The 17,176-nt window shown below is 41.4% G+C and overlaps 1 protein-coding gene across 2 annotated transcripts in view; it reads right to left on the bottom strand.

Moving 5' to 3' along the window:
* The window catches only part of slc22a23 (solute carrier family 22 member 23), a 34,343-nt gene that overhangs the window by 4,867 nt on the left and 12,300 nt on the right, over positions 1–17,176 (bottom strand). For both annotated transcript variants that reach the window (XM_053437112.1, XM_053437114.1), the window contains exons 4-9: positions 8,834–9,002; positions 7,292–7,419; positions 3,815–3,917; positions 2,499–2,734; positions 1,014–1,046; positions 222–345 (exon numbers count right to left, since the gene is read on the bottom strand). In XM_053437112.1, the coding sequence (XP_053293087.1) occupies positions 222–345; positions 1,014–1,046; positions 2,499–2,734; positions 3,815–3,917; positions 7,292–7,419; positions 8,834–9,002 (793 nt within the window). The remainder of the gene's footprint in view (positions 1–221; positions 346–1,013; positions 1,047–2,498; positions 2,735–3,814; positions 3,918–7,291; positions 7,420–8,833; positions 9,003–17,176) is intronic.

Genomic DNA, 17,176 nt, shown 5'->3' with positions numbered 1-17,176 from the left:
GTTGTTTCCAGCGGATCCATGATTTCATATCCGCCATTAACAACAGGGGCAACCATTAAAATAACTGATTTCTATGTTACTCAGGGATGTTATATAATTACATTTACTACACAAATAAGAGCCAACTAACGATAAAGCTTGTGTAACACGCTTTTATAAACAAATGATTGACTCGTCCTCCTGCTGCGATGTTACCGTCACAGTGTTTCTGTGGGTTTTACCTGATCACAGTGGGGGTGATCTCGGCACAGAAGAAGATGCTCAGGTTGCTGACTGCGTGGGAGGAGAACATGCCGATGATGGAGAAGGCGATGGAGAAGTTCTTATTCAGCGAACCTGAGCTGTCTGCAGACAAAACAGGAGACACACACACACACAGCAATTTAGAGTCAGAGCCCTGAGCAGTGAAGTGAAAAGGACAACAGTGCATGTATATCTCACATAAACAAGGGCTGGGGGAAGTGTTATTCCTTTTCTATAATTTTTTTTCTAAGAAGCACAGCATAGTTTAACTTTTAAAGGTACATTGTATGATATTTAAACCTAAAAATGGCTTCGTGAAAAGCATGATGTTACAGGAGAAGAGAAAAGCCTCGACTAATGATTTTTAACGTTAAAGATTACGGTTTTATGAACGCAAAGAAACTTAAACGATTTGAAATGTTAAAAGCCACTTTCTGCAAAGATGTGAAATCTATCCATCCCTCCTCAACACACAGGGAGATCAATGAATAGGTTAAAAGTAAGTCATGATTCCATCCACGGGTCTGCAGGGCTCATAATGAAATACTGCAGCATGTCCACATGCAGCACGTTTTCTAAAATCTCATCCAGATAAGAGTCACTGTGTCCGATGATTCAATTCACACTTCACACTGAGAGACTGTGCCGCTGGTAGATATGATAGCGGGGAGATAAAAAGTGATCAAAGCAGGACTAATCAATTACTAATCAGTTTGCCACAGATTTGATCAGCACATACAAGAAAGCAGAAATAAAAAAATAGGTCCTACCGATGTTCAGGTGGCCGCTGTACTTCCCCAGCACTGGAAGAGTGAGATCAACACATGTTTATCAGTCAGGAACATAAAACAATATCATCACGTGCACTCAGATAATACATTTAATACACAGTGAGATCATAAAAATAAAAGACGTGCACATGTTGAGCAGAAAAACAACAACTTGGCCTGGAATGATGAAACATGGGTATAACCCTGATGTGTCGACTCGGGTTAAACATTAAGTCTCGCTCATTCGTGACTGAATAAACCCACTTGTGGACCGTGGTGATCGTCTGGAGCACGTTTTGCTACACATTGACTAGAAGGACAATTTGCAATCGTGTTTGACCACTCCATTACAAACAACTACAGCCCACAACAACCAGCAGAAGCTTTAACAGCAGGAAACACGGGGTTTGAAATGCAACTACAGCCGCAATAAAACTTTGAGACATTTACATATTTTTGGATTCAGTCCATTTTTGGCAAATCCCATAAATAAACCAATGCTGTGCAGTTTATCTCGACATTTTTTAAAACCCACCCCTAAATATAAACTGAAGGTGATTTCAGACATGCACTGAACTGAAGTTATCCAGAGGGGCTGTCTGTGACAACCCAAATGTCTGAGGTTTTCCTGCCAGCCCCATGGTAAGATGGAGAATTGAGCCCCATGTGAGAATATAATTGTTATTCTGGAGTGAGCGAGTGTGTTGATGATGTTTCTGACATTGACGGATAATCAACTGACAGAAGGAGGAATACAGGATGCAAAAGAGGAGCCACGCACAGAGAGCACATCGACTGAGATGTCAAATTTGAGAGAGGCCCAGATTCAAGAGCTTTTGCTGATGAGGGCCGACGGGCCGAGTGTTGATGTGCTGTGAATTCTGCAGCAGCATTAATATGCCCTTTTTTTCCTCCTGCGTGATGCCACAATTCATCTCGGGAGATTTTCTTTTTATTGTGAATGCGTCTGACCCGGACCATCTCCTACTGTGATTTTCGTATGTGAAAAGGAAAGTCTGGGAAATGTGCGGATACAATTGGTCGGACATTCTCCAGAGTTCATGTCTGAAAACAGCTTAATTTACATTTTACTTCTCACTTCTCTTATCTATAAAATGTGCTGCTTATATGCCAAAGCAGCAAATTGTGTTTTAAAGGGGAGTTCCATGCTGGGCCGATTTTTTGGTTAGGCTAGGGGAATTTATTTTATCTTGAACAGAGCCAGGCCAGCGGTTTCCCTTCCGCTTCTCGTCTTTACACTAAGCCGATCTCCTACTGGCACTAGCTTTATATTTAGTATAAGGACATGAAAGTGCTATTGATCTTCTTATATAACTTTCAGCAAGAAAGCATATAAGCCCATTTCTTTGAGCAATTTGTGTCCTATGGTGAAAATATTGTGAGTATGATTTTCAAAGTCACATTGTTTATTATAACTAATCACCTCATGTAAGTGGAAGTATGTGTTATTCATAATGTACTTACAGTTGAGCAGGCCCAGCTGCAGCAGGGAGGCCAGGGCAGTGATGATCATGAACATGAGGAGGCCCCCCCGCCGGCCCATCAGACCCACGGCCGGGCACAGCGCCATGCAGGACGCCACCGCGATGCCCGCCATGGTGTAATAGTCTGCATAGAAGTTATGGAACATGGTGGTCTCCATGGCCTCAGGGTCCATCATGCTGCGAGCGAAGCAGTGGTGGATCCCGTAGCCTGTCAGTCTGCACGGAGGGAAAAGTAGAACAAGACATAGAAATATCAGCGAGTGCAGCAGCTGAAATAGAAGACACATGACAGAACTTATAAAGATGCACAACATGGCAGCTCCCTAAAAGTGAAGTCAAAGTGTATCGATCGCCACCTGCTGATTGGCATAGTATAGATCATAAACCCCACCTCCTCGATGTTAGTGGATGGGACATGGATCAAAACTAAAAAATCCTGAGTAAATGTTTCTTTTGTTTCTTAAAATAGGTTGAAACGTTGCAGGCTCCATCCCCTGATCACGACTCTGGTTCCTACCCGGGAAATTTTAGCTTAATTTCTGGACAGTGGGAGGAAATAGAGCCACATCATCCATAATCTGTGTTCGAGGGTATAAATGAAAACGGGTGAACAGTGAAAAATAGGAGTAAAATGATATATACAGAGAGAATAGAAGGAGGTAAAATGATGTTTACACTCATCTTGAAATAGCCGATCTCATAAAAACCGCACGTCTGTAAACACTGGCTTACTGACACACAAAGCACGCACCCCACAAGTGTACACATAAAAAACACAGGAAAACACTCAGGCCCTTTTCTCCTGCTCGTCTCCTGCTTCATAAGGACACAGCTCATGTAAAATTTATGCTGATTCGAGAGTCAGGGACACGGTGCACAAAGGCAGAGCGAAAGCTGGGACTGCCGGGCTATAGAGAGGAGGAGTAGGAGGAGGGGAGAGAGGAGGGGAGAGAGAGGAGGGGAGGTCTCGGATGGAGAGAACAGAAGAGGAGAGGAGAAAAAGAGAGAGAGCGAGATCCCACTGGAGATAGAAAGAGGGAGCAGCAAAAATGTGGAAGGGCAAAAGCATCGAGGCCCACTGATCAATGCCGTATCGAGCCTCCAGGTTAATAGAAGCAACTGTACTGTGCCGAACGGCTCGGCTGCCTGGCATCGCCTCGCCCTACACCCACACACACCCACACACACACACAGTGTTCAAACAGCCACACACAGTCACTGCTTTTCTCGCTCACACACACGTTGTCACCTTGACACATGAAAGGTCCGACGAGTTTTCTAAGGGCTCAAACTTACGAGTTGACGCAGAGCACGACGATGTTCTTCCACAGGTTTCTTGTTCCGACCATCTTCACGATGCACGTCTTCTTGGGTTTCTTTTGAAGAGCTCTCTGCAGTTCTGAAAAACAAAAACAAGCAAACAGATAAATCTCACAGACTTTTGAGGCAGATGTCAGTATACATGTTTGCCAGCATTTAAGAGTCTGGTGAGATGTCGGACATATTGTTCGGCCTTCTGGACGATTACTCACTTCATTATTTGTGTTTTTTGGTCTATATTGTATCTGCAGCATCACCACATCTTTACTGCCCCTTTACTAATTTATTTAAACCCCATAATATATTTATTATATATAGACAGTGCATTCAGAAAATATAAAAAACCTTCAATATATTCATTTATATAAATATATATATATATTTATGTGTTACCAAGGTCTCAGATCTCTTTAAACTTTCTGAATAATAATATATAAGCTTATGTATATACATTTTTTAATTGACAATGACTCTTTAGATGTTGAAATGATAAAGAAATGTATATGAGGTCTATATTTTATAGTTTAAACATTAACCTTTTTATATATATATATATATAAATAAAACAAATTTACAAAAAAATATATAGAATTTGGATTTTTTTAAACACTTTCTATTCGTATCTAAACTAAGTTACAAAGTGCTGCTCACAAAAGTCCAAGGCAGAATTAAGAATAGATTGTTACGAAAAGTAAGATATTCTGTTCAGTCCAATTTAAGAGACAAATATTTTAGATTTGATCTTGTATAAGTAAAATATATACTAATATATTCAGGACAACAACGCCCCTGACGATGTCGCAACCACAGAGAATTCCACTTGAGAAAGTTACATCACATTGTCGTGTGGTGAGACAGGTGTGACGATGTTTACAGAGGAACTGGAACATTTCCTGACAGGCTCCGCCCCCTGAGCGGCAGGTGAATGTGGCGCTGCCCACAGTGGATGTTTTGGTTTCAGTGTGCGGGGTTGCCACAGCGACACACACCTCTGCCTATAATGTACGTGGATGTCGACTCTGTCATGTGACTGCATTTCACAACATGGCCTCAAGGTCATCTCTGACTTCCTTACTCAGGGTTTCCACTGGAAGCCGCTGACTAAGTCCCCCGACTAGATTCAGGAGAATCTGTTCTCTCACTCCCCAAAATGATCTAATCAACAGTTACACGTGTTTATTCATGTCTCAATACTTGAAAACGTTTCTCATCTCCTCCTCTAATGCTCCTCAGCACTGAGTACAAACAGGGCCCGACATATTTAATGTTTGCTGTAAGGGCTGGGGACAGCCAGGGAGTATAAAAACAAAGACAGAGTTTATTAATGTCTATGGAGATGTACTTCTCTCAATGCTGCTTCAGCAGTGTCTGGGTACTAAAAGGTTCTAGATAATTCAAACCTGTTCTTGTCTGATCAGAGATTCTGTAATTAAGAATCCAGGCACCTTATTTATTAGTTTTATTTATCGATTAACAGTCACTGTGACAAGAAAAGCCATATTGGTGGTTATTAATGTATTAAGAAGACTGTCAGAGTTGATTTCTTAAATGTCCTTTTCCATCTTTCCTCTCCCTTTTCTTCTATATTGATTGACTCCACATCAATGGATTAATATTTAATAGTCACAGAATTACTCAATGACAGAATAACAACCAAAATGTTCACTATGGATAAAACGTATGATAGGAGAAAAACACATACACTTTATGTGTTTAATGACATCAGGATTTATTTTTAAATAATTATTTGATGCTTCTGATGAATTTACACAATAAGTCAATGGCAAAAATACAAAAGCTTTAAGATATTGTGGCCACTATTCTTACAGTGAGGCTGAGGCACGCTTCCCTTGTATGTTTTATGATGTGAGTGTTTGCAATGAGTCTTAAAGATGGCTGTGCTGCAAAGAAGTGCAGTAAAGATAATTCCCTAAACGAAGGATTCATCAAGCTCATAGACGTGTGTGTGTGTGTGGCGCCTCCAGTGGAGCGTCTTAATGCCTCGTGCACAATCGACAAGTTGCTGCCACCAAGTGTTTCCCTGAGTCTAATGAGGATGTTCGTCGCCTGTGCAATCAACTAAGTTATTTATGTGTTTTGTCATCAATCATTTTGCTAATAATTGTCAAACACTGAAGCTCCCAGCTGAGCACATGCACGCAGGGGAAGGACTGAACCAAACACACGCACTTAACTCTTTCATCACGCTTGAGGCAGAGGCTACTGGTTGTAAAGTGTACGAACACAGAGCTAATTGAACCGTGTTAATGGAAACTATTGACAAACAATTGAAATTGAAATTGAAGAGAAAACAGCAGCAGCTGTATTTAAATAATCATTTCGCCTGTAGAGCCGGCGGCTGAGCAGGGTCACCTGAGAAAAAAAGAAAAAAAAAGGCACAGCGTGGAACCATCCGCCCTTCGCCTACAGGAATACTGGCACTTGGGTAATTAACTGTCTGTTTACCTTTCAAACAGCCTTTCATTTGACGGTTTGTACGAAGCCACTGTGCATCCTCACGATGTCACATCCACCTCCCCTCGCTTTTCCCTCCCGCTTCAGTTCTACACTGATCTCAGACACACAGGGACCCAGAACTTTATTTACCTTTATAATTACGGTAAAGGAAGGTTGGCCAAGAAAAATATACCACACCAAACAGCACAGTCTAAGTGTAATAACACACAATGTGGTATAACGTTTGACACGACACAATCCCCTCTGCTCTTTGCCTGAGGCAGGTCGTCTGAGCTCAGACACTAACGGTTGACCCCGGGTCAAAGGTCCTGACCTGCAGCCATCTGCCATCTGCACACCCTGTTTGGCAGCTCGTGTCCACCCACCCGGGCTATAATGAAATTAATGAACATTCGAGTTTTGCAATGTGATGTTCACCACCCACTGCTGCCTCTGGGGCGACACGTTACTATGGCAACAAGACAGAAAACGGATGTAACCTTGTCAATCTGGTTTATTTGGGAAAGCACAGCTGGGGACTCTTCTATACATCGTCTATCCCAAAAACAAGAAAAGAAGCTGGGTTGACAACAAAGATGATATATAAAAGACACAATCACTGGAGTAATCATATCAAAATGTTGATTGAAAAATGTGGATATGAGCCCAATAAGGTTCAATGGTCCATTATGAAGCTACACTTCTATTCACTTGATCCAGATTTTAATTTGGTTCTGCACTCAATTTTACAAACCCCTAAGCATATCAGATTTTTTCCATTACCAGCCATGAATTATTATCTAAGGAATCGAGCAAAAAATGTTAATGAGAGTGAAAAAATGAAAAAAGATCCTTGATCCACCCCCTTGTTTAGATCCACCCCCAGTTTGAATGGGTTCTTCTCTTAGTTGTCCTGTATCCTGCAAACTAACAGACAAATAAATGCAGATGAAAACATCCTCTCCGTGGAGGAGGTTAAAGTATCCAAAGTGTTACCTGTGAGGATGTTGTCTGCGTCAAGCTCCATGTTCACACGGTTTTTCTTGGCTATGTGTCCCATGATCCACTTGGAGCGGCCGTACTGCTGCGTGGCCAGCAACCAACGCAGTGACTCAGGGAAGATCCTGTCAGAAAAAACAGGGATGTCCTCCATGAACTCACATTGCATGATACATGAGTCAGAGTGAAATGAAGATGTAGTCAGGGTGTTAGCAGCACTTAGAATAATTTTTGTTGACAAGCAACAAATCAGCTCTTTCCTACATTTAAATGAAAACGTGTTAAGACTATAAAATTAGAGTGGGAACAAAATCAACAAATAAAAACGAGCGTCAGCCATTGTTATGCTCATCCCTGATTTCATTTGCTCTATTATCTAATAGCTATACACTACATTGCACACGCTCCTCCGGTTGGTTAGTTCCTGGAGAACAGATGTCTGTAAAGTTAAATGACAGGTTGCATGAGGCACTGTCTGTGACTGCCTCCACACATCAGCAGCCTTGGATCATCTGCACTGTTGAGCTCTTTGTGATGACAACTATGTTGTAGGCACACAAAGATATGTTCTTGCTTGAGGTGTGTTTTCCACCAATCCCTGGGATCGATGTGGAAGGGGGAGGCACATGTCCCTGCTGTTCTGCTTGATTCAATTCATGTCCATTCTGTCCATTTCATAAACCTTGCCAAACAGGAGCATGACATCAAGAACAAAGAGCAGTATGTTATGTCTTTTTGGCCGACATCTCAGTTTGATTAAACTTTATGAGTTGAGAACCCGAGGCAATACATTACAGTAGATCCAAGGACACTTCCACATTTAAAAAGCAAACATTTTCATTCCAAATTAAAAGAAAAGGACAATTCTCTCATGCACCATTAAAACACTTCTCAGCTGTATGCCTAAGATTTCTGAGTCCGGCTCTATATCTTCCAACTTCTTTAAAACCCCCATCAATCCCCTGGTAGTTCTGCTCTGTGTCCAACACTGATTGAAGTGCAGTGCAAAGCCAATGTTGATGTTTGATCAGGGGGCTTTGGAATACTTTAGATGGCATTCCCCACCTTTTTTTACTTCAGGTACACCATGCAAGAAAGCCATGGTCTGAAATACGCTGTGATAAAGTCTATTTTGGGGGATAATTTTCCCCATGCTGACTTTCATCAGTACTTTTAGAATAAATGAAGGTGAATACAAGATTATTTATGGCCTGAGCTTCAGCTAAAGAGACACACTCACAGTAGAGGTCACTGCAAATGGGTTCACACAAAGACGTTACATTTAATTTGGCAGGGAATTCCCTGATGGAAAATGTCCTTGTAGCAAAGACTTTGTCCACTTCTTAGTTTATAATGTGTAAATCTGCACACAAAAAAAAGATATGGAACTACTAAAACAACTATAGAAACAACGGATGCTTTATATGGAACAATATATATATACCGTATACACATATATTTAAGTTGTTGAGGAGGCTTCAAACACATTTTTTCACTTCAACATAATTCCCAGAACATTGATGCTGGGGTTTTCCTTACCAGATGTAGGACAGCATCAGCAGCAGGGGGCAGATGATAATGGCTTGAAGTACCTGCCAGTCGCGGCAGAGGTACGCCATCCCGGGCATCAGCAGCTGACCACCCAACACCACAAAACTGGCCACCATGGTCATGGAGAAACGCCACCCTGGCAGGCACAGCTCGATCCCTGGTAGAGGGAACACAAACAGAGGACGCAACAAATTAGAGGGTGCTTGTTTTTAAAATCAGGTTTTCTATGAGGGACAAACACGAAATGGTTATGTGACAACACCGATTTCTTGTCAACATCAGACAAGAAAGTGTAAAGAGAGAGAGTAAAGAGAGCACTGGAAATTAATGATTTAATTTGTCCCCGTGCTGAAGGAAACAGAGCAGAGTTGATGAGTCAACTATCGAAACAGAAACATCACCTTGGAGAAGGTGATGAAGAGATACATGTATCCCTACAGAGATGACTGAGAGTTTTATGTGGTTCACCACAGACATACACTCACAGACATACAGTCAGTCTTCCGCCATCAATCCGCATGACTACAAATGTATTTATACTGTGACTTTTAACACAGAGGAACACACATTCTACTCTACAAGCGTGGGAGGCAGTGCCTCCTAAGTCAAAAGAGAAACAGAAAATGTGGGTCGCTTAGAGCTGGAAGTGAATTAAGAGTATATTATTGTGCATAAACTATGATAAGTTAAAACAGTTAACTTTTTTTAATGTAAGTATTTAATATAAAAAAAAGTTTCAAAGAAATGTAATTGAGACTCAATATTGTTACTGTTAGGCTGTTTGGCCATAAACTAATAAGCCACAAATACAACCAAAAATATAAAACAAATATTTGCCCATCTTTTCTTAATTGGTTGTTGTGTAAAATAATCAAAAATAAAATTGATTTTATATTAGCATATATCAGCAAACGCAGATACAATTATGTCTCATATTGGCCAATCTGCAAAACAGATGTATGGGTCAGACTGGGTCAGCTGTTTAAAATGTTACGTAAAAGACGTCATCTTGGACTTGGATTTCTGGGAAAAACTTTTCTGACATTTTATTGATTAAATGATTAATTGATTGTTTCAACAAAAAAAACATCAACAAGAGTGTGAGTGAGAAATATAGGTCAATTTTAGAATGAAACCTTGTGTCAATAAAGGCCACAAATCAGCACGTACAATTGTTGTTCAGACACAGTACACAGACCACGACAGTAGGCCGCTGTGAGAGTGAACTCGGCAGAAAGAGCTTCCTTGTGCTCATTTCTCCTCTATCAGAATGGCACTGATTCATTCCCCCGGTCATTAACATTCGCCCCACACTGGCAGCCAAAAACCACAGACTCCCCAGCCCTTTAGTTACTGCAGGGTAGCGGATGGCATCACATCAAACCACAGAAAGTGAAAACTACTGTATCGCAGCCTCTCTCCGTCGCGCCAAAATCTTTTTGTCCGACTTCATTCATGTCTGTTTATTATACATCACTGCTTCTCTTTCCTAATGGCTCCTGTCTGCCTCCCAGGAATGTGGAGCGCTTCCAGATTGGCCTTTCAAGGTGACGGGGCCAGCGCATTACAGTGGGTGTCGGTGGCCCCGCTTCATTCCAGTAGAAAAGACTGGAATTTCAATTAGGACTTGCCCCCTTCTGAGGACATGAATAATGCTCTCTGTTCACAGACACTATCGCAGCTGGAATGACAGAGCCAATGAGCGGAGAGCAGGGCGATGGGTGCAAGACCTGCTGAGTCTGAACCAACTAACCTCGAGACTCCTTCCCTGCGCGGCGCTGGGAGAAAGGCGGCGGTTTCGCTAGTTATGGAATACATGGGATCTGAATTTTCCGGTTTTGTACAAGACATCATGTGCTCCAAACAGTCCACTGCATTGTGACTGGAAATCCTATATGGTGAGCTATGGAAAAATGCCCTCAGACAGATGCATTGATGAAGCAGAACAAACTAGAGCACATTGATGTATGTTATTATGAAAATAAGGATGCATACTGTATGAAATATGTTTTCTCGATTGAACTTCAGAGAGCGCACAAGAGGCCATGGTAATGAAAGGAAGCCTGAGCTCCTTACTCCTGGTGACCCTAATCTACCGCAACCCACTAGATCAGCATTCCCACAATGCCCTGCTGCAGCCTGTGTCCTACAGACATGAATCAACCAATAACTAATCTGACGTCACATGCTAGAAACTTGCCAAAGATGCAAAATAACATGCCAAGTATCGGTAGCGCCAAAACAACAGGGACCCATTAAAACGCACATCTGAAAGGCATTTACTCTACAGGATGTTTAAATGAAATAATTAATGAACAAGACAATAGCCAATTAATAGTAACGATAATCCTTAAAGAAGCTTAAACTGGTTTGCTGACTCGGGCAAAACAGGAATATGAAGCACGCTCTCCAGTGCATGCCACAGCAACTCACAAGCCTTCTGTCCAGAACAAAGCCCCGTCAAGGAGAACCATTGTTTAAGAAGTGAAAGATGTCCACTAAAGGCACTCGGATCAGCCATTCCCGCTGGCTAATGGCATGACCTTTTACTGGTCATATGAGGTCTTCAAGGCCCCATGCTACAGTTTCACTGGCTAATCCAGGATCACTTGATGTGAGAAGTAAAAGTAGAGAGGCATTTCGCGAAACTGAAAGATAAAAACTAAGATTTGTTTGCTAGGATTATCTTTAATGGCTTTTGTGCATTGGCTGTTCAGTCCACATCTGGACCTACAGGCCTAAGTAAAAGCAAAGAGCAGTTAGATTATCGTCATTAGTCGTCTTCCCTCAGCTTTGTTCAACCAATTCTTAACTTATCCACAAACTTACTCGTGCAAGTGCAAGTCTCGCTAAAGAAAAAATATATTTAGTAAGCTCATGGATCTGGTTCATCTTCTTGTGTGTGGACTGTGTGGGGCTCACAAGCTTTACTGTGTAGGTGTGTCATCACTGTTGTTTTATTAATACACTGTTAAAGCTCTACACCGTTAAAGCTGGGGTCACAGCTGGAGAAAATCCAATGAGACCAAGCTCAATTCAGTCATGTGCAAAAAGCTGCTGATGAGTTTTTTAAGAAACCTCCTCTTGAGTGACAGGCCGGTGCAGCTTTGTCAGCAAATAGCTTTTTCCTGATTAGGAACCAATGAACCCTGGTCATCGACTATAGATCGAAAAGGGTTTGTGTCGAGGAAAAACTGCTTTCTCGGTAGAAAACAGTGATCCCTCAGGAGGAATCAAACATTGTGGGCATGTGTATTGCCTTGTTCAACCCACAGTTAGAGAGGGAAGTCTCTGAGAGGACGACACTTTGCTCTTACAGTACATAATCATCCAAGAAGCCGTGGCAGAAGGCCACTGTCCTGATGAAGCGTGAGGAGACTTAATCTGATGACAAAGGCAAAGGCTTTTGTCGGGTCAATTAAAGGTCATGTAGAATAGACTTCTCTGCCCGGGGACTTTGTTTTCAGGTTGGCGTGCTGAGAGGATTCTATACTGATGGCACATTATCGAGATTCTTTGTCCATATGGGCAGGAACTAACTTTACTATATTTGCAATTACTGTTAGGGCTATGTGATATGACATACTATATATATAATAACATGAATTTCTTTTGATTCATATTATTCTTTATCATTTATTATGTTGTGACACTTGACAGATTAAGACGATTTGTAATTAGGATACCCACATGCTTTTTCCACACTATACAGAATGGGGTCATTCCAAAACCGAGTACTAGTTATTACGCATGGGTGTAGCTTGGCTATGAAAAGTCAGAAAACCATACATTGTGAATTATGCCACAAACTGCTCCCCACAATAGACTCTAATAAGCTCTTTTACCACCTATGAAAGAATCATGTCAAACAGTGTGGCGAGGGTCGACAAATAAGAGACACAAGTACAGATGACAGCTCAACACAAACCCCATACTCAGACGTTGAAAGAGGCTTTTGTCCGTAGCACATCATCTGGAAAAGATCCATCAAGATGGAAGGAGATAACAGTCGAGACTACAGCTGAGCATTTGTAAAGACCAAGGATACATGGTTGAGGATGGGCAGTAAATATTGATATGTGGATATAAAAAGACCTCTCTCTCTCTCTCTCTCGAGATGACAATGTTTGCCAGGTAGCCTGGCCCTAATCACTTTAACATATGACTTCCATAGATATATCTAACACTTTGTTTACACCATAGATCTATCGTAAATCTATATATATATATATATATATATATATATATATATATATATATATATATAAAAAAACGATAGAAGGATGACCTATCTCCACTTCTGTTCTTTTGTCATAACTTACAGCCAGTAGTGATCGTGGTGTGGAGTCTCTGTATCAAGATATTGTCAGAACCAATTAGAGTCAGTCTCAGCTAACAATCATGATTTTTCACCCCATTCTAATAGCATCAAATGACCTATTTAAATCTAAATTAACAAATGGACTTACATCAGTGTGATACGAACTGACAGAATCCATGTTTGAGAAAACGTTATTAAACATGTACTTTTACTTTTTAATCTTGGTCCATGTCTCATCCATGAACATGGAGAAGGCAGAGTTTTTTGATCTAGAGTGCAGTCAGCCGATCAAGATGATTTGACTTCTCTTTCTGGGAGCCGTCATGTTGTCAATCTTTATATATTCAGTCTGTGGTTTATATACAGTGGGGTCCAAATGTCCAAGAGTACTTTCCCATTCACTTGAATGGAAGAGCAGTCTCTGACTTTTGGACCCATTTATATCCTGCGGTATTGTCGCTCTTTCCAAGCAATGAAAAGGAGCCATTGACTAAGATTAAGGTCAAACTCATTGATTCGTCTCTTAACTGGATCTCAACTGGCCACACTTTCTTTGATCTGTGCAAGGTGGAAATTTCATCAATCAAACCACAAGAAAACCCAACCAGTATTTGAATAATGTTTCTGTGTAAGTGAGTTTCTACGACCTGAACCGTTCCTACCCCCTCTTCTACCCACACAGCAAAGACCGAATCTATCGTCTGAACAGGAAACAGAGTGACTGATGAATACTTTGCTCTGTGACACAAATAAGAATAAGCCCTGTGTTTCCTTAGCGCACCAAAGTCATCAGTCTCACCTAGAGAAGATCTGAAACCACATTCATTTCTTTTCACACACAACAGAGTAGAGTGCAAAGATTGGCCAAGCTGATTCGGCCAATCACTGGACTTCACTCAGGAATTTGCAGCGTGAGATAACTTGCGGTTATGTCACGCAGCGCGTCTGTCGCTGCAACCGTTGTATGACGAGGGTTAAAAATGTGAAGCATGACCATTGGTTGAAAAAAAAGGAACAAATGTAGGATGTACAACAAATGTAGCCTAATGTAACACTGGAGGAAGTCTGCTGAGCGACCAAAAACGCAAACTCTGCACAAAAGGGAACTTTAGCCCAGCTCATAGGAAAAAACTGACTCTGCACCTTAACCCATATATCAGCATAGGGCCAGAGCAGATTGTGGGGAAGGAAGAGGACGGTTCAACCAGAGTATCATGGAAAATACCACTTTTTCGGCCGAGAAGCATTCGCGCTCTCTCTACACAGTGCAGCCCCGGCTTGTCTTCCTTTCAGGCCTTAGCAGGGTTTATCTGATGACAGTACAATATCTCCGCAGTGGTGTGAGGCGGACTTGGCTGCTGTCCTCCGGGAGGCATAAAGCCATATGGTGGGGAATGAAAAGCTTGTCTCTTCAGAGTCCAGATCTGGCACACACTACTTAGGTCAGTGCGAACTTGAGTGATATATCCATCGATAGAAAACACAACAACAGAGAGTAAGATGGGCAAGGAGAGGAGAAAGGCAAACAGATAACGCTGTCCGTCAGACTGTACCAACAAATAGGGAAGCTGACATTGACACAGTGAAGGCCATTTATAGATGAATACACACGGAGCGTCCATCTTTCTGTGCTGCCCCCTCCACTTCATCTGTGTGCAGAGAGATTAATACCCGTGGGCTCCACTGAGAGAAAGCACCTCATTACAGGCAACACACTGTACAGCGAAGAGGACTTTGCTTTGAGGCTCATTTATACTCAACGTTAGATACACATAGGGAAACAGACAGACCCTTCTCTCTGTACTCTGCCATCACTTCGTCTATATTTGTAAACGCGTTTTAAAAGCCGACGGACACGGACAAAACAGACAAAATGGAGCGGTGCAACGGCCGATCATAAGGGGCAGTGTAGTCAATAGTTCAAGGGAGAAGATCCGAGTTTGCGACTACAGGCATCTATATAATGTTACAATGCCTGGTCTCAGGGACAAACAGATAACAACATGGCCACACTGGCCTCTTTCTTCAGAGGAACATTATCACAACCGCCCCCACCGTCACCAAGTTTGTTGTTTTGAGAAACACTGGACTCACGCTGCCCTTTAGTAGATGTAATGCTTAAAGGTGGGGTGGGTAAGTTGTTTCTGAAACACCTAATTGTTGAAATCTTAAAAGCTGGTGTCTGTGTGTAGTGTAGCAGACTCTTGCTAGCTTTTCCAGGATTACCAACCCCGGCTTTAACAAACAAACATAGCAACATTAAGGATCTGTGCAGTGAAGGTTACATAGTTGGAGAACAGACATAGCTATTTGCATTAGTAATGACAGCAGCATGCGCACAGGTACCTGAAGATAAAACACAACCATAAAATAAAGATACATAAAATCTTATGTCATATGAGATAAAATGTCACATGACCCAATATAAACAAAAGGGGAAATGCTCTCAGATGACATTACACAATGATGTGTGCTTTAGTTCAAGCCCCCATGCAATCCTAACTCTCCACAAACACAAACTGCTCTACTCATTTCATCTGTGCACATCAGATCCCTAATTTCTTACAACAACAAATGCCTCCAGCTGTTTTACTTCCTCTACCTGCTTCAAGTATTACCATTTAGATTTATATGGATTTTAAATGTTTTCTTTTAATATGTTCATGTAATCACTGTTGATCTCAGGCTGTGCCAGAGGGGCCGTAAACCAAGGACAGTCTACAGCAAGGTCGAATGGATTTGTTCCGACGCATCACATGACCGTGGCAGGGCCGCCAAACTAATGTGTATATAACAGTGTTGCAATATATACTTTAAACATTGAAGTGTCCTCATATTTAAGGTAATAACTAACCCAACAACATCAGGAGCAGTCAAATTATAACTTTAAATCATCTTTGAACATCTTTAAAACAACCCGTTATGGAAAAGAGCATTAATGTACTTCTCACATCGCACTCCCCTTCTCGGTGTTCCTGGTAAACGGTTGTTTTACTGTTTGTGTTCATGTTCCTGACCACTGCCCACACTAGTCCAGTTCAGAGGGAGTGACAGCAAACACCAACCACACAATCGATACAGTGCATGTGTGTATGTCTGGAGCAAAATCTCCATATTGACACAAATGCACAATGTGTTGACGAATTTTTTTTGTCTCTTTCTCTAAATTTATATTAAATTTAGTTGTTTATATATACACAAGGTGCATTTTAGCCAGAACTCAACCACAGCGCTAAATCGACATGGTAATTGGAACAGGATGTGGTTTGCTTATTGGTATTTTGTGGTGCATAGTAACAGGTGAGGTTTGCCAAGTTAATTTTAAATTGGCACAGATCCTATTTTTCAACAATTAAATTAACCAGATGAAAATTCAGCAGCACTGTCATCCAGCAAGTGACAAGGACTTGGCATAGGCAAAAAAATGAATGTCCCCTCTATCTCGAGATGTTACTAGATGATACTAGCATCGGAAATGCCTCTGCTACTGCCAAAAATGCCGGGTCAGGCATCAGCGAGTATTCAAATCTATGGACCGATCTGATACCCCAATGTTTCCTGAAAATCAACTCTTCTTCACCGCTCCAAAACAGCAGTTGCGCTGTATTGACACTGGTAAGTCGGCTACTGTTTTGAGAGCAGCAAAGAAGATGTGATACCCTGTAGTGTAGCATTAGTCAGAGCTAGCTATAATGTCAGCAATATTACGTGCTTTCCAGAAAGTAAAATGATGACGTGAACTTGATGCAAGACTCCAGTTTCAAGCTATTTTAAGGAAGTAACATTAGTGGTCTCCAAGATTTTATTTATTCAATTTTCATTTGTGATTGTCAAACTGATAGGCATTTAGTCAAGGTATCAGAATCAGTATCAGAACATTTGTACTGTCTTGTAAATCTTGAACAAAGTTAGTGATATTTCTTAATCTCGTGTACTGATAAATCTGAGCACGATATAGTAAAGTATAGTGTCCAATAGATGTAAGAGATCTATTTTATGAAAGACAAAGT

Source organism: Pleuronectes platessa, chromosome 13 (genome assembly GCF_947347685.1).
Source record: "Pleuronectes platessa chromosome 13, fPlePla1.1, whole genome shotgun sequence".
Lineage (NCBI taxonomy): Eukaryota > Metazoa > Chordata > Actinopteri > Pleuronectiformes > Pleuronectidae > Pleuronectes > Pleuronectes platessa.
Note: the sequence above shows the minus strand (reverse complement) of the source record. Positions and strands in the feature narration are given on the sequence as shown.